The 26,334-nt window shown below is 39.4% G+C and overlaps 1 protein-coding gene across 13 annotated transcripts in view; it reads right to left on the reverse strand.

Annotated features, from left to right (window-relative positions):
- Window positions 1-26,334, reverse strand: part of DENND1A (DENN domain containing 1A) — a 215,024-nt gene that overhangs the window by 9,709 nt on the left and 178,981 nt on the right. For 6 of the 13 annotated variants that reach the window (XM_074846656.1, XM_074846661.1, XM_074846658.1 and 3 more), the window contains 2 exons: window positions 12,223-12,282; window positions 7,478-7,566 (listed from right to left, as the gene is read on the reverse strand). In XM_074846656.1, the coding sequence (XP_074702757.1) occupies window positions 7,478-7,566; window positions 12,223-12,282 (149 nt within the window). Of the gene's footprint in view, window positions 1-7,477; window positions 7,567-8,498; window positions 12,283-26,334 lie in introns of those variants that run through there. The other 7 variants (XM_074846662.1, XM_074846660.1, XM_074846654.1 and 4 more) reach the window with 4 other exon arrangements.

The raw sequence follows: 26,334 nt of genomic DNA on the forward strand, positions 1-26,334 counted from the left end.
ACTAACAAACTACCTCTAGTGGCACTTGAATTCATAATCAGCCTTCACTCTTTTAGTTCTTTTGTCTCAATCACGAAATAACTATATAATAAAGTTATGAAAATCAGTCTAAAAGATTAGGTCAGAAAAAGAGAAGTTGGACACTGCAACCGACAGCTCAAGAGGGCCCGAGCTGCCACTGTGAATAAATGTTTATTCACAATCAGGTCAGAGCTAATTAATAAAAAGTCTAAAATAGTGGTGGCAGTGGGTGCAGCTGATAGTGTTAAATCATAGTCCAATTAAAGCTGTTGCATAGCTGCTGTTCTCCTCTTTTCTGCTATAATAGGCACCCAGGGAAAGTGAGGTGGTGCCACTGCATTAGGAAAAATTTGCTATAAGAAAGTGACTACTATCCAAATCAATTTATAATAAAAGGCTCCACCTAAAATAAATCAGAAATCAAAGATAATTCAAAAGTATTTCTTTTTTGAACTTACATACACATGTCTTTTTGTCTTAGAAGACTAAATTATCATTTCATATGATTCCAGAAAATCTAAAATTATTTCCAGAAATCAAGAGCAATGTTGAATTTCCACATATCTTGCTGATACACTGACTATTTGGTAACTGCATATAACAAATGTATCGGCGCAGCTGCCCCTAAAGCACTGCCTCTGACACCTTTTGTTTGCCTTCAGACTATGCTAAATTCAAATGCTTTGTGTCTGTGTGCACATATGAAATAAACTGGGAACAAACTATGAAGAAATAAGAGAGGATCTTGTTGGCTGGATCACCAGCTGCACTTCAGTGCAAGTAAGATTAACTATACGGCAAGTTAATATGCACTGGTTTTGTTGCTGTTGCAAGACTCCTTAAATGAAAGTGGGATCTCATAATTAGAAAAAAGCAAGCACTTAAGTTTCACTGTTGGTGTGCTCTGTACGAGAATTTGGTCCAAGATAAGGGATGAACAATCTAAAATTGTCCAAGTTTAAATTTTTTATTAGCTTGAGGCAGTAGAATCCAAAAAAAAAAGTGCCTATTCCCTCATTAACCCAATTCGGCAACTCTCCTGCAGTCTGCCACCCACCACTTGCTCGAATTTCATACACAAAGAGCTGTCTCTGAAAGGCAGGTCACAGCAAGCCCGGCTACAAGGCAGGCACTGCTGCAGTCTTAGAGGGAAAAAAGGATGTGTCCGTCACAGCTACAACCCTCATCATCTCCACATGACTGCACCAGCTCCTGCCTACCTAATCTCTTAGCTGAGTTACCATGCAGATGACTTGCTGATCTCTTTCTAATGTTTAGTTTAACATGTCTTCGGTTAGCACTAGCATATGACAGTACTGACAGCCGTGGCTGTTCCTTTTTAAATATCATGTCAGAAACACAGTGCAATAAAGCTGGGGATGCGCTCCATGGCTCTGCGTACCATTATGATAGTATGGGTTTCTTTTTTAATGAGGAAGATCTGCATCTCAGGAGCTTTTTTCATGTGTCAGGATGCATGGACAAATCAGCAGCACATCACACTGGCCAAAAATGAAATGCTGACAAATGTAGATATTTCAAATTTAATTGACACCTAAATGTACTTGAGATAGAAAAAAATATATACAGAAAATGTGAATACAGGTTATGGGAATTAATAAGGAGAATTCTGTAATAATTTTAAAAGATATTTTGGTTATGAGAAAATTAAATGTGTGTATTTTATTAACTGTGTTTTTTCCTGATTATAGAGATTATGGTACAAAGGGGTAGTATGGACTTGTGGTCATTTTTCTCCTAAAAAGGGCTTCCCAAATTTGAGTATTTTTTTAAAAACGAGCATCTTTTTTTAAAAGAATAGCTATACAGCATCTCTAGGGAATTAAGGAATTTGTCCCTCTTAGACAGTAAAATGAAGAGAATGAGGGATTTGGATGCATGGGCTTTTTCTTGCCAGTATGAAATAGGAGACTCGGGACTGAGGGGATTACCTAGTAACTATTCAATCTGAACAAAGCACAGACCTATCGCTGGAATTCCTTCCTGCATCTTCTGAATACTCAGTACACCCAACTGTGAGCTAACAGAAATATTAAAATATCTATTTGATTTTTAAAGGGTTACTTTGCATACTGTAAACGTTCATACGAGCAGAATATTTCCAGAAAAACAAAAACATTAGAATAAAGGATATTTTAAAATAAAACAACAAAAAAAATTCATATCACAAGTCATCCAACCAGGTAACAAAAACAACAGCTTGTGATCACTACACCCAGTAAAGGCAGGTAACTAACTGCTTTACAGGTTTTTTTATGAACTTTTTACAAATTTTCTAGAGAGTTGGAAATACTAACAAACAATTTAAAGTGGGAACAAGCTGGATGACACCTCTGCCTGCTCTGACAGATCTAGAGGCAAGATCCTACAGCGCCATTCACGTATTACTCAGTACTAAGGCTCTGTTCACCAACTGCCCCTGCAGCTGGCGTAGCCCTTTACAAAGGCCGGCTGCGTACGTCCGGCGGGTTCACTCCAAAGCAGACAGCAGAAACAGGCCCCAAAATTAAAGTTTCTTTTAAACCATCCTACTGGAAAGGTGGGAGAGCCAGGAGCAGGGTTCCCAAAGGGCAGCCCTGCCTGCCTCATGCTACAGTTCTTGTTTGGCAAGGCCTGCAACAAAACCCAACCGCTCTCTGTCCGTCTCTTTGCCCGTTTGCTGTCCCTTTGCTGGGCATCTGCTTTCTTGGTACCACATCCACTGTCTCTAGCTTCCCCCACGCCAATTTTCCCAGGGTAGAGGAACCGAAGCAGACGCAGCCAGTCTGGACTGCTACAGCCTGCACTATTCTCTTTTGGATTCCAGCCATCCTCATTCATACAAGTACTTGCTGGCTTAGCTTTCTTCCGAAGAGCAGAGATCCTGGCTTGCAGGGATGCCATGGAAAACCTTTGCCGTACACAAATTCTGTGTGGCAGAGCTCCGAGAGCCTGGTTACAACAACTGGAATTTAATGTGCTTTATGAGCCTGTATCATTCAACACAGCCATCACGCTGACTTCATACTAAATTCAGTGTAATAACCCACTATTGCACTGCAGCCTATTTTCATTCATATGATATAAGGGAAAGCCATTAGCTTTACTAAGTCCTACACGGCTTCTGGAAAGCCATAATGAACTGCTGCAGCACTGACATGGGTTTAGCCAGCCCAAGAGCCTTTTGACATGCTGTTAATTGTGAGCCTGACCCTCTGATTTCCTATTTTAATTTCCTCCCACTCTGCATGCCCTGGAAGCCAGCTAGTCGGTACTTACAGAAGACAGATCCTACAGCACTCTGGAAGCCTATTCTACATTTAATAGGAAGTCTTGCTGTGGTGTAAAAGAGAGGTCTCAAAAAACTGCCTATCTGTTAAAATGCAACATCTTATTTTTGTGAACAACTAATTTGTGTTTAAGGAGGCATGTCCCACGTGTCTAGGATTGCCGCAGGTGGTAATCCAGCATTTTCTGAGCTCTCATCTATAAATTCTTCCTGTTACCCTTATAACTAGAAAAGTTTTTTAAAAAATTATACATTTTAGATTTAATGACAAATTTTTAAAAATCATAAAGATCACAAACCTTGAATTATTGATAAATTGTAAAAAAACCCCTCTCTATTGAAATAGAAAAAAAAAAAATCCGTGAAAATTTTGATGGGGGAAACCACAGTTCTTCCACCAGCTCTTCTAAATATAATGCTTTAACAACAGACATGAGCAATAATCTTGGGTGTTCTTGGAAGTCCCAGCTCCTGCCCTCCTGTGTTTTAATTGAAGATTGATTAGAAAATGAGCACACAGACCCCCCAAAATAATGTTTTTCTTTTACACACATTAAAAAAATTAACTCATGTAACTGAAGATACAAATTCCCGAATGTCATCAGAAATGCATTAATAAATGTAACGACTGAAAGCATGCCTACGTACTGGTTTGCTTTCCAGAGCTGATGTGTGGCATCACCAACGGAGAAGAGGCCGCCCTGTGAAATGGGTTCATGAGGGGTCGGGCTGCCCCGAGGATCCCACCTCCCCCAGCTGGGAGGAGGCTGCAAAAGTCACAGACTGAGCCAATGTGTTGGATATGCTGGGAAATGTCTCTGGAGCCCTCACGTAGTCATTCAAGACCAAAAAGTTAGTGTTAGTTTTAAATATAGAAAGAAACTCCTCCTTACAAATGTATCCCCCACATGAGTACCTCTAAAAAAGTAACTGGCTAATATTTTGGAACCAGTGCAGTTAAGATAAATATTTTGGTAAAGTTTGGTTTTAGAAAAGCACCCTCCTCTCAGCACTGCTGCTGCTTTCATGGAATCTCCTCTGATCTGCAAGAAGGGCACTCCCATGCTACCAAGTAACACAAGTGAAAATATATATTGTGGTGTTTTCATTCATTTTGGTATTATCCAAGAGAGAGAAAACAATGTGAATTTTTTACAGAGACAACACTTTGCTTTAAGATTTCATTTGAGAACAATATAGGAAGATTATTTCTTACTTAGACAGAAGAAGAGAGTTTGTGAAAAATGTCATGAAAATCCTACCTTTAATTACTATTTAAAAAAAATATTTTTCTTTATTCAAAATATCATTTTGAGTTAAATAGCAAAGAAAAAGGTCAGGATTCTTGAGTCATTACCTATTTCCAAAACATTCACCTGAAGCCATTTCTTAGGTAGGCATTTACTTGAGCTTTATTTAAGTACAAGGTTAGGTATTTCCTCCACTTGTACTTCCAAAATCACGACTGGAGTGTCAGTCTCATCATCGCTGCGTGTCGTGTGTCCCATCTCCCACACTGCCCCAACTTGTTTCTATTAAAACACTCTAACCAGACACCTTACAGGAGATCTAGCTGAGTGCAATACTCTACAGTTAACTGTCTGGAAGTGGTTATGTCAAAGTTTGTTTTGCCACCTAAAGCTGATGACAGGAAAGAATGAAAATAATCAGATCCTGCTGTGACACTGCATTTGAACTGGATAAAATATTGAAGCTGTGAAACATCAGCAAGAGACCACAACTGGTACCATATAGCAAGTGTCAGTGGTTTTAGCAACATTACCCAGTTTTCCTCCACATTTAAAAGATGGAAAAATCTATCAATAAAATGCTCTTGAAGAAAAATAAGTCAGTCTATAGCTACAAAGCATTTTTGTTATCTTTTGTAGATTATTGTCAATTATTTTCACAAACAAATTTTTTGTAGTTTACTCTGTGAAAGCAGCTGAATTGTAAAGACTCACTAACAGCAATACATTTAAGCCAAGTAAAATAATAACTGTAATGCAATATATTACTAGCATTAGTATAAATATTATGTTTATCATTCATGTTTACATTTGTTTCTGTTCTGATACTGGCAGGAATCGAAAATACACATTAGCAGTAAGCCACACTGGAACGTCAAGCAGCTTTTGAATCCAAACATGCATAATCCTTCTTATGAAACACACATAATGCTAAAATTGACTCAGTTATCCTTCATCTACATGCAGTGAGTCATCATACTGAATATTAAGAAAAACCTTTTATTTTAAAAATTCCTATAATCTTTGTGCAGGGACAGCTACCACCCTGTAACAGCACAAGACCTTTTGCAGGATTTGCAATCTGCTCCACAAGAGGGCAACCAAATTCCACTATAAAATGGATAAATAATCCTGTAGAATTTAAAAGTGACCATTCATTTTAGCTAAAAGCCAGAATATCTCCCCATCCCAGAGTGGCTGGGAAAAAGCTAGCCATGCATTTAACTTTGGGGGGATGGGGGGGACTCAACCTCCACCTCTTTTTCCCTCATAAACAGTGGTGTCAGGGAACTGGTACCCATGTGGGCAAAAGGTGTGTTTAAAGAAACAAACCATTGTTCTTTTTATGGGATTTTAGTATCTTCAGATACAACAGATATCCTGTAATCTTGGCCATCAGCTAAAGCATTTCACTTGACTGACAATAAAGCCCCCACAGGCTGGGACATAAACAGATGATGTGAAGCGGCTACGAGACAAGCAGTGACTGTGCTGCAGGTGGAGATGAGTTACAAGGAAATCTCTGGGACAAGACTAGACCAGTGCAACCATCCTGCAGCCCCCGAGTCTTTGGCTTGCAGCCTGTGAGCAGTTCCAGCATGACTTCCCACGCTAAGGCTGCTCTGCCACAGCAGTGGCCGTTTGGAACATGCTACTCCACTCGCTGTTGGAGGACAGATTGAAGGTGCTTCGCGTGCAGGGATTACCAGTTCAATTTTGCCACATGACTTGGGAGCTGCTCACTGGCTCCGTTGCCTGCTGTTCTTACCTCACCACTCAGTTGTTTCCTCTGCAGGGCCAAGAAGGTCTGGCCCTACTTTAGCCACATTTTTCACACCACCTTCTTCTAAGATCAACCACCCCAGGCAAAGGGCACAGTTCTTAAGCTTCCCAAATTCTGAGCTGAGGGAACTGCTTATTGGGACCCTTAATAAGTGCAGCTAATACCAGCCTCTGTATCCAGTCAGAACTCAGTGCTGATGAATCTTTTGTACTTGTGAACACTTGAAGTAGCTACACTCAGAAGAATCCAAATAATTTTAAATCCAAAATGCATACTGATGCAGCCCACACATATATTTGTCACACACAATAGTGTCTTTTGGGCTATGCTGGTAAGGTTCAATATATCCATTCTCTTTTTAGGTTTGCACTTGATGGCCTATTGTTAACTCAACCATGGCAATGTGTTAATAATATCTGCAACAATACACAGTATTGTCTTCTTTGTATAAAGTACTTTAATATGTGACATTCATGAAACTATCTGAGAAAATCTCTCCAAGGTAACAGAATATACTGTTCATATGAACAAAGGAAATGTTGGAAACCAACACACTTCATACGTAAGCAGTAGGCTACAGCAGAACAACTTCTTTGGAACATTACCCCTGTTTACTTCCTAGTCAAATCTAAAGAGATGCTAAATTTGCTAGTACTCTGCAAGACAGTTAAGCTCTACAAGGCTTCGCTACAGAGCTCATTACAGACCTTCTGTTAATGGGACTAAGGAGCATGAGACACCACCCTTCCTGCCATCACTATAAAACAAACAATTCTGTATCTTCCAGGTAAAGTCTGGCAAGAATAGTGGTTTTGCAGGGATGTGGTTAACAATTTCATTTAAAGCACAGTTCAACAAAGAAATGAACAAACCTCTAAAACCTGAAAACTTTCACTAAATGGGCTGATCAGATTACGTCTAACTTGGCAAACCAGAATTTTCCAATAAGTAAACTTGGTTTCTTGCTTTTTCACACTACTGCTGAATGTTCCAAAAATTAATTTTTTTTTTGTTGTTGGTTAAAAAAATTACTTTGATCTGTAGTATTTTGTAATTTCTCCTTTGGCTAGTTCCAGTTTTGAATGCACTGTCTGTTGATGCAACTAGAGAGAAGCAGAGCAGCAAAGTACTTACTGTTCTGGACTAGAAACTGAAGTCCTTCGTCCTTCCACAGCAATATTGCTCTTGGGTCTCTTAACAACGTGAGGTCTTGGTGGGCGAACCTATTACATACACACACAGAGACATTTCATCAAATACTTCAACTTGATCAAACAACAGACATAAACAACAAAATAGGCATAATTACCGTTATCTTAAAGGTGTCTTCCATTTTGAATTGCTTTTAAACATCTATTTTTTGTGCCACAACAATGTTACAAATGAATATGGATATACAAATGAATATAAAGTTGAATATAAACTACAGGGACCCACAGGGACCCACAACTTATTTAAGGACAAAAAAACCCCATCTGTTTTTGAATAGCAAATAAAACATATATGCTTGTCACTGACTGTTAGCTGTTGGCAAAACAACGAAAACTGGTTCCACTGTCCTGTTGGGTACAGGCTAGATTTCTGATAAAAGATTCCCTAAACGTGAGCTTCCCCTTATACACTTAGTTGATAGAGTAAAATTGGGAAATTCTGTGTGTTGCTGTACATTATATATTGGACAGTGGAGTTCAGCTCTGACACCATGATCCTTTTGTCCTCTTGTTCATAGGAACCCAGCTTCTCAAGTGAAGACCTCTGTGTAAGGGAGCACTGAAAAATTTGTACTTCGAATAAATGTTATAACATAAAAAACATAGCTCATTCTTTATTAAAAATTTGCTTCCTTTCAGCAGCTGAGCAGAAACCCTTGCCAGACATGGTATCATTATCACCCCTAATGATATGTTATCTTTTGTTTTAGCTGTTATCATGATAATGTTATCTTTTGTTGTCTGTAATAAAATCTAAAGCTTTTCTGTGGAAGATGATGTTGCTGTCAATCCAATCTTAAATAACACATCCATCACCTTCTAATGTTCAGAAATCAAGCTTAGTTTACTTACATTAACGCCACAAGCAAACAAGCTTTACTTCAAGGAGAGGAATAAGCACTCGTGATCACTACAGCAGCAAAGTTTACGCATGTTGTGCCTACCTCTACCAGTGAGAAATCCTGTTGATGAACTTATCCCTTTGAGTCAAAGGTGGGAATGAATATTTGCAGCATCAGGGTCAGGCTGTACAGACGAGCTTTCCATTTTTTGTTGAGAAAGTACTACCTCACCTGAAAAGGAGTCTGATTTGTTGGCTTAGCTGAATGCTAGTTTCAACAGAAATCCCCAAAGCCCTCAAATAAAGTTAGGAATACAACTCAACTTCTGACCTCCCTGAGCTTGTGCTCCCTTAATAGCCACAATATAAAGGAAGCTTTTAAAGGCCTACAACCTAAGCACTCTTTGGATAACCAATGAATTTCCTTGCAATGATAGAAGAGATGCAGATTTCCCCCCACATCTGCAATTTTTTCTTTGTTTTGTTTTTGTTTTGATTTTTCGTTTGCTTAGTTTGGGTTGTTTTGGTTTTTATTATTTCTTGGGGGGTTGGGGGAGGGGTTTCTGGACTTTTGTTGTGAGTTGGTTTTGGATTTTTTTTCTTCTCCCTCCAGGCACATAAACCTCAAATTTTCTTGCCAGAAAAAAGCCACCAAATTGTGTGTAGTGTTCCTGCACTACTAAACAGTATGCAGAAGATAGTAGCTGGATTATAGCATTCAATTTTCATCTCAAAGGAAATGGTGTACAGCAGATATAATGAAGAAATCCAGAAATGTATTGCCACTATTTCTTAGGAAAAAGGGCTTATAAAAAGGTCAGATGTTAAGGTCTTGAAGATCAGTCCCCACACAAGGCTGCTCCTCTCTACAATAAAGACAGCTTAAGAATGTGAATTTATGGCAGGAATGGAAGGATTAAGTTTGTGGCAACTTCAACTGAACTTGCAACGTGGTGAAACATGGGGAAAAGAACAACAGAGCTAATTAGACGAGCTGAGCTGTCAGAGTGCGGCTGAATGGCTCGGTGCCAACAAACAAAAGGAATGGGCTGGCAATCAGCAGGATCGATGAAGAATACTGCTTCATTAGAGTTGATAAAACAGAGAGAGAGACCAAGAGAGAGCGAGTGTGTGCAAGAGAGGGGGGAGAGAAGCAAGAGGAACTGGGGGGAGAAGAGAGAAGGAGAAAGAGAAAAAGAGAGGAAGAAAGAAACCTGTTTAATTAAATCTGAGCTGGAAGATGATGTGTAAAGCTGGCTTGTCATCATGCTGTGAACACTTTCACCTTTTGGGTGGTACCCTGGGGGAGTGATGGTGATGAGGCAGAGAGGGGAGAGTTTGGGATGGCTCCAGGGGGCCACCAGACCAGTCAAGTTAGGGTGACATGCTAAGTAGGATTTGGAGATTGTCTGTGGGGGACTGCAGGGAAAAGCCAGGAATCAAGCCGATTCCTTGCCGGATTTTGAGCCTTATGTAGCCAAATATGCAAGGTTAAATGCTTATCAAACGCAAAAGTGTGAAAAAAATACAATTACATGAGCACACGGCCAAAAGAACAAAGGTAAACATCCAGTACAGAAGGGTTAAATGTGCTTATTATTGTCCTCATCAACTTTATGCGTAATTATTGTATTTTAAATTTTTTCTAATTGAATTAAGTTTCCAAACAGCCACTATTAATCCAAACAGATCTCAATTAATTATAAGTAACAACCCTCTCTCTTTCATAATACCACCACAACTCATTTCCAAAACAGCAGAATGTAAAGAACATATCTGTTCTGCTCCTTAACCTTTCTTTGCTCTGTGTTTTTGTTTTTATTAGCAGCAATGACTCATATTGCAAGGACTAGTGCCCATGGATTCCCCCTCATAACAGATATATCCTAACACCAGTAAGTATTTCTCAAGAGTTCAGGTATTATTTGAACTTGGTTGGAAAAGCAGAGGGACCTGGCCTCCTCTTTCAGTGCTTCCTGTAAAAGCCTACGATAAATGACTTGCCGATACCCACCTCTGTAATATATGCCAAGACTAAGAGAGGGAAAATCAGCCTGCATAAAGTATTATTTACACACACTAATGTGTATTTCAATTATTAAAAGCCAAATAACAGTTCTGAACAACAAATTTGTGTATATTTGGTACAAGCATATTTTTGGGAGTGATTATAATCATTTACATTTATCTTGAATTTCCTCTTGATGAATGAAGCATTTTCTGCTCCACTTATAGACACAGCTAGATGAATGCAACAGGAGCTTTTATTATTAGATTTCCAACCTTTTATCAATCACATTGGGAGCAAAGACAGTTGACACAAACACATTATAGTGAGGACTATTAATGCACTACAGCTGGGAGATTAAACAGTCTCAGCGAGACTTTGATGTAAAAAATTACTCAATCTGAACAATACTGTTCAGCAACTTTTGTACTGAAGAATCACAGTGTGCCCTCATACACCTGCCAAACACAAAACAAGAGGGCTGGGAAGCACTATGGGAACCCCAGAGTACCATGGCAAGTTTGTTCCTAGTGTAACCTGTCTGGGAGGGTCTCCCATATCAATTACATTTAAGAGAACACATAAAAGCATAGTCAGTGCTACCTTTCAAACACAGAAAACAGAAATCTTCAGAGCAGCAATCCATAAAAACGTCTCTGTTAAGCTAAACACCCAGAGTTAAAAAGAGGGAGGAAAAGAAACACATGCCATTGAAATGTAACATAGGAACATGCACCAAAGATCAGAAGTTAACACACACCCAAGTGCACTTGTTAACCAGTTGCCTGCTCATCCAAAACATATTTTTAACAAGTTTTAGCAAGATTAGATTTGAAAACTTGCATCTCTCTTTTTCTTATGCACGTACATTATGTATAAGGAAGCAAGGAGTAAGATGTATTTGCCTTTCGGGGGAATTATATTCATAAAGCAGAAGTCCTGAATAAATACCTTCCAAGGCTGTTGCAAAAAACAACACCCCTTCTAAACTGATACAACTTTGCTGTACTACTAAAAAAACCCATAAATCGCTGGTGCAGATCCAGCAGAGTCTCCTGTTTTAAAGCCATCTGGCAGAGATAATATGTAACAATTGTCCTACAGTTAGTGTTCTGAATGAAAAACTGCTGAGATGAGGTACCCCTGCCTCACACAGTACAGGTACTGCACCGACAATAATTTCTGTGTAGTTCTTCTGTGGGAGAGTCACTTCCTCTGGCCAAATGCTGTGCCTGCATTTTTTATACTATGTAATTACACAGAGTCCCAGCTTGCATTTTAAATGAACATAAAGTATATGTGTGTATGATCCATAATGCGGTACTAATGTTCTACTGCCCAAATACAGACTTTGTTTTCTTCACGTGTATTCACTCATCTATTCCATGGAGAAAAATTAAGCGCCCCAAATTAATTTAAAGCATAACTTGCAGAGAATAATCTCTTCAGACTTCTGCTTCCTTTCATAGTTGAGTTTAGTGCAAGTCTTCAAAAACTCACTGGCTAAAAACTTTTGCCAGCCTAGCAAGACTTTTTTGTTTAAGAAATCACCGCAAAAGTAAAAACAAATGTTGCAACAGCAGCATCAGTTACCTGCAGAACTGACTGAAAGCTGCAGAACTCGTCAAAGAAAAGCAGAATAAATGCAGGTCCCAGGGCTGTGCCGCAGCAGAGAAGAAGGGAGTTTAGGAGCATAATTCACACATTGCTTTTTTACAAAGTTTGACAATTCGAACTACCAAGGTTTAGTAATGCTACTAAGAGCGTAATTCAGGCAGTGTTAAGCTGTGGCAGTGAAACAAAACTACCAACTACTCACGGGCCTAGATGAACGCTGTATCTTTGGAGGCGGTGGCCGAGGCGGACGGAGTCTGTGCTGCTGTATCAAAGTGGAAACTAAATTAAAGTCACCTACATGAAAACACGTCTGATTTTGTGGCAAAAGCAGTATGAGTGGATGACAACACGTGATTTACCTTAACTTCATACTCACCTCACAAAATGCAGTCTTTTTTTTTTTTTTTTTTTTAAACAATCACAAATCTCACGAGCTACAAAGTGCCTCAACAGGACAGGTAGCTCTGTCTGCCTGTTGTCATAGGCCTAACATAGCTTCTGTTAACCCAAAAGGAGCACAATCAGCACTCCAGACCAGATCACCCAAAATTTACTGAGACAAAGACGCTCAAGGTGGATTCTCGGACCTCTAGGTTCAAGTGTTCCAGACAACTTTTATGCAAATGGGAAGAATCCTGCAGATCACAATATTCAAAAAAGCTTTCACTAAGATCTCAAGAGTAATTTTAGTGCTTATGAAAACTTATGGTAAAGACCTCAAACCAGCAAAGACATTTAGGAACATGGGGAAAAACCTTAAGTCAATGAAACTTTTCATACACTTAAAGATGAGCACGTTTAGATACTGTACTGCCTCAAGGTTTAAATTCACTGTGTAGAGCAAAGTGTGTACTTTAATGACAGTGGTAAAGAAAACTAAAAAGCCCCATCACCACCAGTTCGAATGAAGACAGAACTGCACTAAGATGCCTATTTTGATCTCTCATTTTTTAAATTAGCAGTTGGCCAACTCATTGCTTTGTAACAGCACTGGAGCTATTCCAATGCAGTTGCTTTTGACTGAGCCAGCAGCATGACTCTCCTCACACAGATGGCATCTTAAGGTATAGTCTGTTAGACAAGGAATCCACTGACAATTAACGAGATTCTAAATAAAACCATCCCAAAGTACAACTTTAACTGTGATCTTGTTCTCGGTATCAACGTCCTTTCTGTGGCAGCTTGTGTACACGTAACAGCACTTCAGGAGAGAAGTGGAGCCCTCGGCGGGGAGTACACGGGAATGTCTCTGGACGGCTGCTCGACCAGATGACGATGACTGCACCACTGCCCCCAGCCCACGGTGCCTTCCACAGACAAAAACCCGTCAGCCGTACAGAGAAGGAATAGGAACTGGCAGTGGGAGTCAGCTTCTTCAGACAGAAAAAGAAAGTATATGCAGATTACTGTATTTCTCTCCAAAAAAGATTCCAGATTCACATCTCAGCAGTTCTTAACTTCTTACTAGCACAGTCTTTATTCTAGATTGACATTCTCTCTCAACTACCCTCACACTGTGTAATAGTACAACTCCAGCCTACCCTTTTTCACACCATTTTCATTCTCTTATTGCATCTCTTCAGACTTTTCTTTCAAATTTCCCATTATATTATACTTTTGCATCCATTGGTTCATTTCTCCTTACTCGTGTTGTCAATGAAGGAGTGCCAGAGTGCACACACATACTTGGCTCAGCTTTTTGGGGTGTATGAGGTAAAAAAAAAAAGAAAGAGGACACTTGGGATGGAGAGCTCAGGCCAAAATTATTCCATGGAATAGCTTCCCTCTGTAATTTCCAAGAAAGCAAGTATGAAAACAAAGAGAACAAAGAGAGAAATGACAGGGTGGCGGGCTGAGGTGGCTGCCATTAGCCCGACTGAACTGTTTCTCTTCTGTACCTTGAAGTACTCAATTCAGTCACAGAAGCTCAGTTATGCTGCTGTGTATCTTCCCATCTTACTTGCTCAGGCCAAGAGCACAATCTTATAATATATTTAATTTCTGTTATGTAACATAACATACTTATTTTCCATTATGTTTCAGACACATAATAAAACAGCTGAAAAATCTGAAATTTGCACTTTCCTAGTTACTTAAAAGGCATTCACTTACTACCTAGCAACTTAGGGAAAGTATTTAATGAAGCAGAAAAACAAGATGCAATTATTATTCATTTATTTTTTAAAAATTTTTTATGCCTCCTGCTTATATACTTGTCTTTGTTTTTTCTTTTTACTTACCTAGAAATTGTGAACATTTCTACATTAGAAAATTCTCAAGTAGGTTATTTAGGTGGGAAGTTCAAGTATTTTCCTAAAGCCATGGCTAGCAGTGTCATCTTTGATTGGGGAATCAGTTCTTCCTTTCTATAGCAAAAGCCAGGATAATTTTTGAGGAAACACTGCAAGACTGTAGCATCACCAGTATTAGCTGATGAACCGGTGGCAGTATTATTAAAGCTTCTGAAAAAAGTGTGAAAAAAGCAGGCCCTTCAGAGAGCAAGACAGACAGACAACCCAGTAGCTGAGGATTACCCCCCAGCGAGATGGTCAATACATTGATTATAGTCACTGCAAGGACATGTACAACTGAACTGTACTTACCCACCCACATACTTGCTGGAGGAAAAATATTTCCCTGAGAAACTGTGTGACAGGATTTGTTAATTATCTGCCACATCACTGTTCGATTAGACAATGGCAATAAAATAAACTTTTCAATATTTGGGGGTATCTGAAAACCATCCTTTGTGTTAAGAGTCACCAATATTGGTACCCTTTGCAGCTGAATTACTAATGTGAACAGATATTCCAGTACAACATGGAGGAGTTTAATAGCACTACCATCTCATTGCATACTCCTTGCCTGTAGCCAAACCACACGCAGCACTAATATTTTCCTCCTTTCAGTCCTAATTGACCAACAACCAAGTCAGACCTTAAAACATCATGATGTTGGGCTAGAATCCAAAACTATATAAACTTTGTTTTTCTCTCTTCGTCTCTGAGTGGTAAGTGTAAGCCCATGTTGCTCTCAATTCTTCTCTCATTTCAAGGGGGTCAAAAACTTTCTTCTTTAACACAAGCTGTGATTCTCATTTAATTACTCAATTCCAGGACCAAGGAATACTGAAGATAGAATTTCTCAAGGTTTATGAGATATACATGAGTTATCTACACTTACTGAGGTTACCTCAGCTTCCATTTTATTTGGGGATTGTGAAGTGACACAGATTTTTAAAAAAATATTTCTTTACTTGATTATTTGCAATTCAGATAGACTTTTTTTTTTAAACACAATCTAAAAACCATAAGCTCAAGTGTGATGTCATACCTGCAGTCACCTCTTCCCAGCACTCTCCTTTTTACCAAGCTTTCTACTGGTATCAGCATTGATTCATCTTGCTGCTCTTCCAAACTTACTTTTCATTGACTGAACTCCTCTAACTGAAGTTATCACATGACAAATCAATGCCACACAGACTGACATCTTGAATTCCAGGTGGAATTCATTCCAGCCACAAGTTACTGATAAATCCATAGCTTTGAAGAGTCATAATCTAAACTCTTTATGGATCTACCTTAAAAAAAAAATCATCATTAAAATTCATGACCTTGCCACAAGATTTGCAAGTGAAAGAAAGGATGGATAGCTGCTTTTTCACTGTCATCTGTTGCATCAGCATCTTGAGAAGCTTTCCTCAGTGAGCAGTTAAAATTCTGCACCTACCTACTGAAAAGTTTCTTGTTTCTCCTCCAGAACAGCTGATACTTTTCTCTGCAAGTGGAAAGACACCGGACAAGACACATGACACACAAGGTGAGTCTATACAAGCAGCAGGACTGACACGCTCCAGCAAAAGTTGCAACTGACTCTTTCTTGGTCAAAGTTCTGTAATGCAGAATTCAGTTCGATGGAGAAGGAAGGAAGGAGGGGAGGAAGTGTTTTCTTTCTCTAGATCATAGGAAGATTTCAGACAGAATGCTTTAGTTTGCCCAAGGATAGAACAAGCACATGCTAGCAGGGCACATGTTGTGCTAGTATCATTTTAGTTCTATGTAAGTGAAAATAAAAATTACCCTATATATTTATGTATAAGCCAAGAGCTTCAAGCTGAAATGCAAACTCAGGCGAGAAGACAACAGTGGGACTTCCAGGCAAATAAGCAAACTACCACATAAAAACTATCTGAAGAGAATAGTTCCACAGACATATGCCATGTTCCTGAAGGAAAATCCAGAAGCAGCTATTTGATGTACAGACCAGAGGTGGGATTTCTCTCCTATTATGGTTCTGTTTATATGCAGGTCAGCACACAGAGTGCGTGGACTGACAAACTGGGGAGGGGGCAGGGGGGCAGGTCTGGTGAGGGAAAGGAGTTAATACACAGCCAAATACCCTCCTAAAATGAGATCCTGACAGTGTTTTCTGAACAAGCAGAAAGACAAATGCCGAGGTTTCATTTTCAAGGATGCTTAGATCTAGGAGCAGTGCAGGCATAACCTCCATCTGTTCCCAGAGTAGGGCCAGCAGTGCCAGAAGTCACACGATCCTCCTGAGAGCTGGACTGAGGCAGGCTCTTTGCATCCATGCACTGAGCTGAAGGAAACCAACTGGTCCCACGTCCAGATCTAAGGGGGTTAAGGTTAATACTAAACTGCACAGAGTGGCTGAGTTAACTATAAAAACTGGAGAGAAGAAAGGGGTTTGGTAAAGCAGGAGAACACACAAGTCAGTTGGCATTTGTACACAAAGGGCCTCTCTATCAGACATTTCCTGATGCTACTGCTCAAACAGAGGCCGTTTTCTTTGGGTGATGCTTACAGGCAGATCTCCTGGCTGAACTGCTCCTTCACAGGAACTAATAATTTCACATCCTTATCCCGTCACTGGATTATTTTTTCCAGCCAAGATTTAAATATCACATATGATTCGGCTTTCACCTCTGATCAAAAAATAATTCAATGTGCTTCCACAAAAAATACACAAATAAATGCTGCTTTGGGAAAAGATTAAAGGTGTAGAAACTTTTGTGTCTTTTAAACAGGCATCATGTTAACTCTCAGAACTGTGACCTCAGTACTTGTAACAACACAGTCAGATGCAACACTCAGATTCAAATTTACCTTATCCACAGAAGTGCTACCAGAAATAAGGTTCATTTTGAGCTCTTGTATGTATTGCACCACATACTACATTTCTGAACCCTAAAGAGATCTGAAGAGCATGGTAAGACAAAGCTACATATTCACAGCAGCGTGTTCTCTCCATTAAATATGGACAGGGAAACAGTGTGGCTTAAATCAGGGTTGTGAAGCACAGAAAAGAACAGGCAAAGGGCAGTGAGGAGTAACTGATGTGGAGGTCCACCAGGAGGTAACAGTTATTTGCCCTTTACCAGAGCTTCATTTTTAATGTTGATGTTAATATCTGTCACCAAAATGGGATAAGCAAGTATATTCAAACTATACAAAGACCATATTTACTGGAAAAGCCACTGATTTGAAGTTAATTTGTTAATGCAGCAAAACACGTTGTTTCTAAAAGGTCAGTAGGGGAAGCTGTGTTGGAATATCAACTTAATTACCTGTGCTGTAAGGACAAATGGGTACAAAACAGCACGTGGCTACATTGCTAAAAGCTGTTAAATTGCTATTCTAGGTATGTTCCTAAATGTATATACTATAGTTTACGAAGGGGAGAAATGTCTAAATTAGCACTTTCTTACCAATAGCTGTTTACCAGCATACCTTTTTATTCTAGATATTTCCTTAATTGTCTTGTTCTAAATACTTCTGAAGCAACAAGACAGAAAATTTGCAGAAAGCCAATTTTATGACTGCAGATCTGGCACTGTTTTACTAATTATCAGACAAGTGATTTTAAGCTGTGAGATGCTGGAGGAAGAAAAATCTTACATTCACTTTTACACTGTAAAAATACTATTTAAAAATTAGAGATCCCACATCTCACAAAGTAGCTATTATATATCCAAGAACTTTCACAATACAGCTGTTTAGGTTTTTTTATACTACAGAAAACATTACAAAAAGATAATTTTTGGTCTGTGAGGCAACAGCTTGTGAGCAGAATACTGTCTCAAACTAATTGTGGATGTCTGTTGAGATTTAAAAAAAATAATATTCAAAACAGAGACTTTATGAGTAAATTAGAGGTGCTTTTTCATTTGCAGCAACAAGTGCAACTAGAAAAAATGAATAAAGGAAACACAACTAGATGAAACTGGTTTGTCAGCAGATACAGAAAAAAGCGTTTCTCTTTCTCAATTAATAGTGAAGGGTGTTTCTGACAATTTCAAAAGCTAAGCTTTTGTACATTAACATCTTATTTCCTTCAGAAATTCAGGACTGGTTTAAAAACTGCTATTATGTTTTAAAGACAATCAGACATGGGAGAGAGAGATGCACTGTCCGGAATGTACCTACGCTCAAACCCGTCGTGCTGCAAAAGACGTGAAGTGCTGACTTTGGAAGAATATGCTGGACCTTAACTGAACACTCAATAAAAAAAAAAAAAAGGGGAGAAAATAACAACACTGAAAAATGTATGGTACCTAAAAAGATTCAGTACAGAAAGCAGATGGAATCTATGAGGCAGCTGTTTTATTATCCATCCAGATCCCTGCACAGCGCACACACTACTTTTTACATACTCCCATATGTACTGCTCACAAACTGGGATGACAAGAACAGTGTATGCTTTACAGCATATATTTTTAATTTACACTCTGAAATACTTCAACAGAAATCTGCTGGGTCCTGTGATAAAAATAATCTCCATGTTTTAAGGGATGCCTCATTCTTCAAGCCATATTTGTAGATTGGGAAGGTAGAATGAATCTGGCAAAAATGTAGCGATGTAGCTGTGCCAAGACTTTATGAAAGGGGCAGAGATTGCCACAATTAAACACTCTGATTAGTTTAATGAGAAAAACAGGGACTATTCTCCTTACCTTTCTAGCCAGGAATCTTCCCTTACATAACAGAGAAGTATACAGTAAGAGAAGGAAATGAAAGGTAGGTGCCTATAAGCTCCTGTTTTCCCTAATACTGAATAAGGATCTTTGTTTCAGGCATCTGAGTCATATCTGGTGTTGTGGGACACTGCCAAAGATGCACAGGTCCATCCCAAACTCACTGACAGGAAACTCACTCTTTACTAAAGGGGAAGAAAGGGGTTTTCTGAAAGTCTACCTTTGCTTCCTCTCCTGTCCTTCCTAACCACGGGTAAAAAATATCTTTTTATGGTGCATCCAGACACAAAGCCCTGATAACTCATCTTCATTTGGCAGTGTTGATAATGTCCATCTATTAATCTCATACTGTGCAAACGATCCCAAAATAGCTAACTTTTAAAAAATATTAAATATTCTAATATACAACATACCACAATTTGCTTTAAATCTAGGACTTACATGGTATTAACCAGATGTAGACCTCTCCTAAAATCAAGAATGAAAGCAGGAGCATGGTATCAGGATCATGTATATCTTGTCAAGTTAAAAGGTTGCACCAGGATGAAGCAAATGGGCCTCTTGGCTATGTCTTATAATCTGCTTGTTACGGAAGAGTGTCAGGGACAGAAAATCCTAAATCCATAGATGACACTACTGTGGGTTATTATTGTTTATAACCAATGCTATTCTAAAAACACATGGCTTAAATAATAAACCCTCTGGCTGTAGAATTGAATGGTATTTTATTTCTTTCATCTGCAATTACAGAAAAAAGGAAGAATTTTGAGAATTAGATGGATATATTTTGCAATGTGTGCAGTAAGTGTTGAGCAGACAGACATATTCAGGCCATGCCCCAAAGTAGCATGTGTTCTTATATGATGTTGATGGGAGGAATATTATGTAGTAGTGGTTAACTTGTAATGGTATCTGTGGTTTAAAGACCTGTCAAGACTTCTGATTACTTCCCAGCTCCAGTGACAGGAAAGTTCATACGCTACACAAGCAGGCAGTACAAAACCCACAAAGGATGATACCAGCACAATCTGAGATTGTGACCACTTAGATCTTCTATTTCACTTTTTATCTGCTGTGCAGTTGAAAATAAACCCTGACCTCCTCCCATCTATACATACATTCAGTTCTTCTAAAACACTAAAAAAAACCCCTCACTACTAAACTGATATTATTCAGCACTTTGCAGTTTGAAGACTCCTGACATTTTCCAAAGGAGATGACTGTCAACAGCCTCTTATTTAGCGGGTGCAGATCCCAGGTGCCTGCAGACCATGGTTTGAAAACCACTGCAAGCTAAGCTGTACGTAGTAGGTATCTTCCCACAGGAAATGTGCCCACAGAACACAAAATATTTAATTCACTCTAGAGTCGTTCTGGTTCAGAAAGCCTCACACATTTTGTTTCCTATTTTGTTTATATGGAGTGAGGCCTTAGCTGACTCTCACGCTGCAGGCAGCCAGCAGCAGGCTAGCATGCTTTTAATCCAGTGTCTATCTGCTCTGTTTTGTTTCCGTAGTGCTTTGACAGGACTGTTCCTTGCTGAGCTTTCCTTTTCCAATTGCTTCAGCAATCAGTGCCGTTTGGGTAAGGGGGTAATTTGCAATGATTCACTAGCTTAAACTCATACACCTTTTTTTTTTTTTATTCTGAGAAGGTGTCAGAGAAAAAACAAATTTCTGCTTACAGAATGGACTTCTACGCAAATTTCTTTGAGATACCCACTTCTAGATAGACCACTGTGGCCCATGTTACCTGCTCTCCCTGTCCCTTACGGCAACCACTGGTGACTTTGTACCATTTTTGTATTTTTCTTTGATATTTTGTCACCTCTTTTGCACCAGATTTTTTCTGGACCCTGCAGCAACAGCAGAATCCTGCACTGACAATATTTGTGCCTCAGTCCTAGATGGATAACTCCATGAACACCCAGCTATGTTCATGGTGGTAAGGCACATCTAACACCCAGAAAATAACATACCCTATGGACTCTACATTGCATAAGATGCCTTAGCCTGAGAGCAGCATAACTTTCATTCGTACAGGAAGAGAATAAAAACATGACTGTCTGTTACGTTACCGCATGATGAAAGGACCATGAAAGAAAACTCCCTTGACTTATTGAACCATGCTTTTTCTGGATTACTAGCAAAACAGCAAGGAAGTTTTCTTTAGAACTATTCACAGAGATAAAACAGGGAAGGATTTGAGAGAGAATCTCACTGAGATGATGTTCAAATTTCCAAAGGACTTCTGCCAAAATGAGGTACATTTTGCAGAGGTTTGTTTTCATTCTATCTGTTTCTCAACGTACATGGGTGGAGAGACATGTTGTAAAAAATCCCAGACCCCAGGAATATATTTATCCCCATGTGTTAAAGTCTATCCATCTACTATCTCAGCAGAGTTTAAAATCACAGCTAATAGGTTAACAACTGTTTTTCTTCTGCTTCAGATGAAGAATATCAGAAAGCTGGGGGAATTTTCGGCTTCCCAATTTGTACTGACTGCTCGCTGCTACCTGCAATGTCTGTTTGACAGGACTGACATTTTGTACCGCTGTGAGATGGGAAAACGTGTGACATTTTTATTCATGGTGGCGTACGCCCTTGTAATGATCAGCCCTGGTCGATGTGCTTACTGCAGCAGCCCCGAGCCCTCGGAGAACAAACAAGAACCGAAGGTGCCAGCAGTTTGGCTGCCTTATTAAACACCACCAGGATTCTAACGAAGAGCAACTGCTGGAAAATCTCACTGTCAAATCCTCAAGGACATTGTCAACATGGAACTAACTACATATATTTTTCATTTAAAATACTGGAAAATCCAGCAATGCAATATTAAATATAAAGAAAAAAGCCACACTATTTTGTGTGTGGGGTTTTTTTTTTTTAACTGGTCATTTTGTCAGCTTTATATTGAGTTTTCTGTGGGCCTAATACTGGAATTCAAATCAAGGAGATCATGCAACCCACACGATTTAAAATGTTGGAAAATAGACATACCCCTTATTATCTTTTAACAACTATTCCTCTCTAGCAAGCAGAATACTTGTACAGAACAAAAAAAAAAAAAAGAATTGGTCTCTCATTTAAGGAGTTCTATAAACAGCAATGACTATCTGCTTCGCTCGGCTTCATCATTCACCGAGGAAGTCTGCATAATTAGGGGGATACTCCTCCACACAAAAGTACATGGCTCCTCTATCTGTAGCACGCCACTCCGCAACCGTTTTACTCTGTATTAATCAGTCCGGCTCTGAAGGGCAAATCCGAAAAATGTCTGGCCAAACAAGCAATCACAGTGGGGTTAGCAGTTAGAAGAATCATATGTTTCACATACTCTCTCCCTTTAATCTTCTGGTTTAATCTAGGGGCCCAGAGGTCAATTCAGACAGTTCTGGTCTAACTGCACGTATCAACTTCATAAGTAATACATAAGAAGCTTCTGGATGCTGATCTACATTGATAGACTAAGCAAGTCATCCATAAGACCCTCTGAGCTTTTCTCAACTTGTCAATCTTGGTGATTTGGTTAGCCTTGCATGTACTGATGTATTTATTTTATATGTATGTATTATTTATAAAGCACAATCTTTCTTCCACATGCCAGCAGTGATGGACCAAGATACTCTCTACAAGATATTTATGGGTTCCTCAACATAACAGGACTAACAAGGAAATTCTGCAGACACATTACAGCTGCTATTGCTTGTCACAGAGCCCTAGGAGGTCGGCTCAACCACAGTATTTCCTTCATACATCCAAGCGTTATGGCATCTGACTTGCATGTAGCCAGTCCAGGGAATTTATTCTGAACATCCCTGTTTAAGAAGTGCTTGAAATACCAAGACAGCTGGAAAACACTAAAAGCCATAGGCTGGAATGTGCTTTTTCGAGGATGAACACATCTGCTGGATGCAGGACTGAAGCCATATAATCTTACCGCAAAGCATGAATTCCTACATAGCACGAGCTACACACATACTACACTGCTGCAGTAGCTGAAGACGACATAGCTGTCTGCTTGCTCATTAGAAAATACTGGCAAGCGAGTGCAGGAGAGACAGTAACCTTTGGGTATGCTCTGCAGGTGGTGTGCATCTTCCTAAAGAGAGCGCCAGGTCTCACTTGTCAAATATTTACACGCATGACAAGAGTGCAAGCCTTTCAGTTAGGTAACTCCTATCCCATGGATTGCCATGGCTGCAAATCTTGCACACCACAAAGCAGAATTTCAATCAAATGAATTATTTTCTTGTCCATTGACATTGTTTTTAATCCCCTGACTGAGAACACTGTCCCCTAAGAACCCAGTGGGACACCTGAGTGGTCTCAAGCAGACATCAGATGGACAAATGCTTCTGCGCCAATACATTTGCCTTTCTTGCAAGGTGACTTTTACTAAGCAACAGTGAATTCCTTTCTGAAAGAAACAGTCAAAGAAAGAAGTGAGAAGAATTGAGGATAGAAAATATGCTTTCTGAAGACAAAATAATTTTAAAGAACTAGACTTATACTTTTGCTAAATCCATAAAGAATTAAATGGAGAGAGGGAAGAAACTCCATGTGGCTCAGCAGAAAGGAACAGGGAGACCATGGTGCTCATCAGTGGGGAAGAGTGGAATGCAAGCTCATTTTCTTAATGAGGGTATCTCTATCGTCAGAACAGTTCAGAGTGGCAAGAACAGGAGGCTGGCTTTGCAACCATAGCATACAGTTACATGAATATTAGAAAATGAACTTGTTTTCCCCTTTCCCCTTTGGTTTCTACCTCAGTGCCACACAACGCCTGCTGTGATCCAGGGGAATCTGCTATTGTTCCAATGCACCTGGGTGTGAAGGGAGTCACAGGGTCTGGCAAAGGAGCCTTCCTCCCTTCCCTACTTCATCTCTTTTACCCTGGAGATAATCCCTCCCTCTGCCGCCTCTGGCCTCAGCTATCCAGTTCTGCATTTCTGGAATGTAGCTGGCTGGTTTTCTCCCCATCTTCCCCCTGACCTCTTAATGCCGTTTAATCTTCTTGAAGAAGAAACCTGCCCTGCAAAGCAGAGTTGTTTGTTCTGCATGTCTAAGTGCAGATCACGAATGGGAAAAATGAACATGTTCATTTACAGCAAATGATCAAAACAGCAAATAAGATGGCAATTTCCATTTTATGGCCTGCAAAAGTTTAACAGCAGTAAGAATCAGCTGGGGGGAGAACCTGGACAAGCCTTTTCACAGTCAGATAAGCTGCTTTAGTACATGAGTATATTTTCCATCTGTTTCATAGTTCTTTACATTAGCCCCCAAATACTAATTCTCTCTAGTTTGCATCAAGATTGGAACATGATTGAATATCTTAAGTAAAGACATACTTGGAAGAAACTTTTGTATTTTCTTAAGCTTTACCTTTTGGTACATAAATGGAATAAAATATTCTATTTGCTAGTAAATAAAAATAAGCCACAGAAACATAAACACACCTGAGCTGACAAAAGACATTCTAATTATAATAGAAACAATTAGAGAGCTGAACAGAACTACCAGTATAACTTGCTTCTAAAGAAATGACACCCTTTCCCAACAAATGATGTTTCTGGCAGCTTATCATTTGTTGTTTTAATTGTCCTAGATCAGTTGTGCTACTGACTGTGTAAAAGCTCCAGAGAAAGAACATTCTTAAGTAGAGACTTGTTTTTAGAGACTCTGGGCTCACCCCCTCTTGTGCTTCACCACCTCTCGAAGACTGATGGGCAGACTGGGCATAGGTAATGCTCCCCTGTGAACAAGGAGGCTCCTGCAAAAGCAGTCAGTGCAACGTTTTGGAGGCCCAGCATGAAGGCTTGATTGGGGGTAGAGGGATGGGAAACAGCGTGGATAGAAGGCAGAAGCTTCATTAGGAGAAAGGCATGTTAAAAACAAGCATATTTTTGGAAAATAAAGTGCTCCCTTTACCCCCCAAGAAGGGGGCTGCATCTCTGCCAAATGTTAAGTGCCCTGCTTGACCATGGGATACACACAGTCTCAGACTGTACGATGGTTCTAATAGAGCTGTACGAACACACCCCAGGACACACAACTGCTGTAGTTCAAGGGACCTGTCAATGTGTCGGCTCATATAAGCAAAGTCTCAAAAACCTAAAAATGATACAGCATTTCTTCTCCTGGCTGTGGTACAGACGCTGTAGGTGTTTATCACAGCCACGGCTGGTGTACTAGTGGCCCAACAGTTAAGCACTGTCTTCTGGAGGGAAAAAGCTGCTAAAATATCAGATTCAGATATTAATCTACCTTTCTCCTTTAGTAAAATCATCAATTTATACATTATAAAGGGTTTTTGTTTTGTTTCTTTTGCTTTAGGTAGTGCAAAAATAAATACATGTAAGAGAACTGAGAAAGCCTGCTGCTCATTAAAAACTCAGCAAGATATTTTGGAGAGCTGCTTGTGTTACTTGAAACAGCTATACAATCACCATCATTAAGGAGATGCCTGCATTTCCCACACTCGTTGCTTTTTGGCTATAACATACAGAACATGTATAAATATCATTTATCCAAATACTTGAATGAGATATTTGAGAATTCTGTCTCAAAAAACTTAAAATAATCAAAACCCCCAAAATACCTTATTAGACTAGTTCAGTCTTTCAAAAAAGAAGAAGAAATGTCTTGGTGGTTTGGGGGTTCTTTTGGTGGTTTTTTGGTTTTTGGTTGGTTTTGGGGTTTTTTTTTTTTTTGGTGGCATAAAAGCAACTTATAAATTGTCATGTTTGTTTAGGTTGTAGAAATATTAAGAACTCCTCAAACAACATACTTCTGAAATCAGATGAAACTGAACTGCAATACAGATCAATCAGTTAATGAAAATCACAAAGCGGAAGAGATCTGAGGCTGCTTAACGTTACGCTCCGTGCAGCACCCTTGTCACTGTAGTTCAGCACCAGTTCAGTGATGGAAGCTGAAATTTCTAGCAGAAACACACAACTCCAGCACTGCTAATGCAAATTCAGAATCTGAAAATACTATGCAGAGGTCTGTATTCAGACAGCCATTCTTCCTTATTTTGAATACAAAATGACAAGACTTACGAACAGTCAAGAGAACTAAAATTTCTGCAGCCATTAAGTGAAAATGAACATTATTTAAAAAAAACAAACAACAAAACTAAAGCAACGAGCAAACAACATCCTCCACCCCACCAAAAAAACAAGCCAAAACAAACATGTCTGGCATCACAACAGACCTCGAATGTTTCAAACTGTAGGTCCTGCCAAGGAAGCCCCACATAGCTGCTTGCTTGGACAAGGAACGTGTTCAAAATAGTCACAGTGACACAGTG

Source organism: Strix aluco, chromosome 20 (assembly GCF_031877795.1).
Source record: "Strix aluco isolate bStrAlu1 chromosome 20, bStrAlu1.hap1, whole genome shotgun sequence".
Classification (NCBI taxonomy): domain Eukaryota; kingdom Metazoa; phylum Chordata; class Aves; order Strigiformes; family Strigidae; genus Strix; species Strix aluco.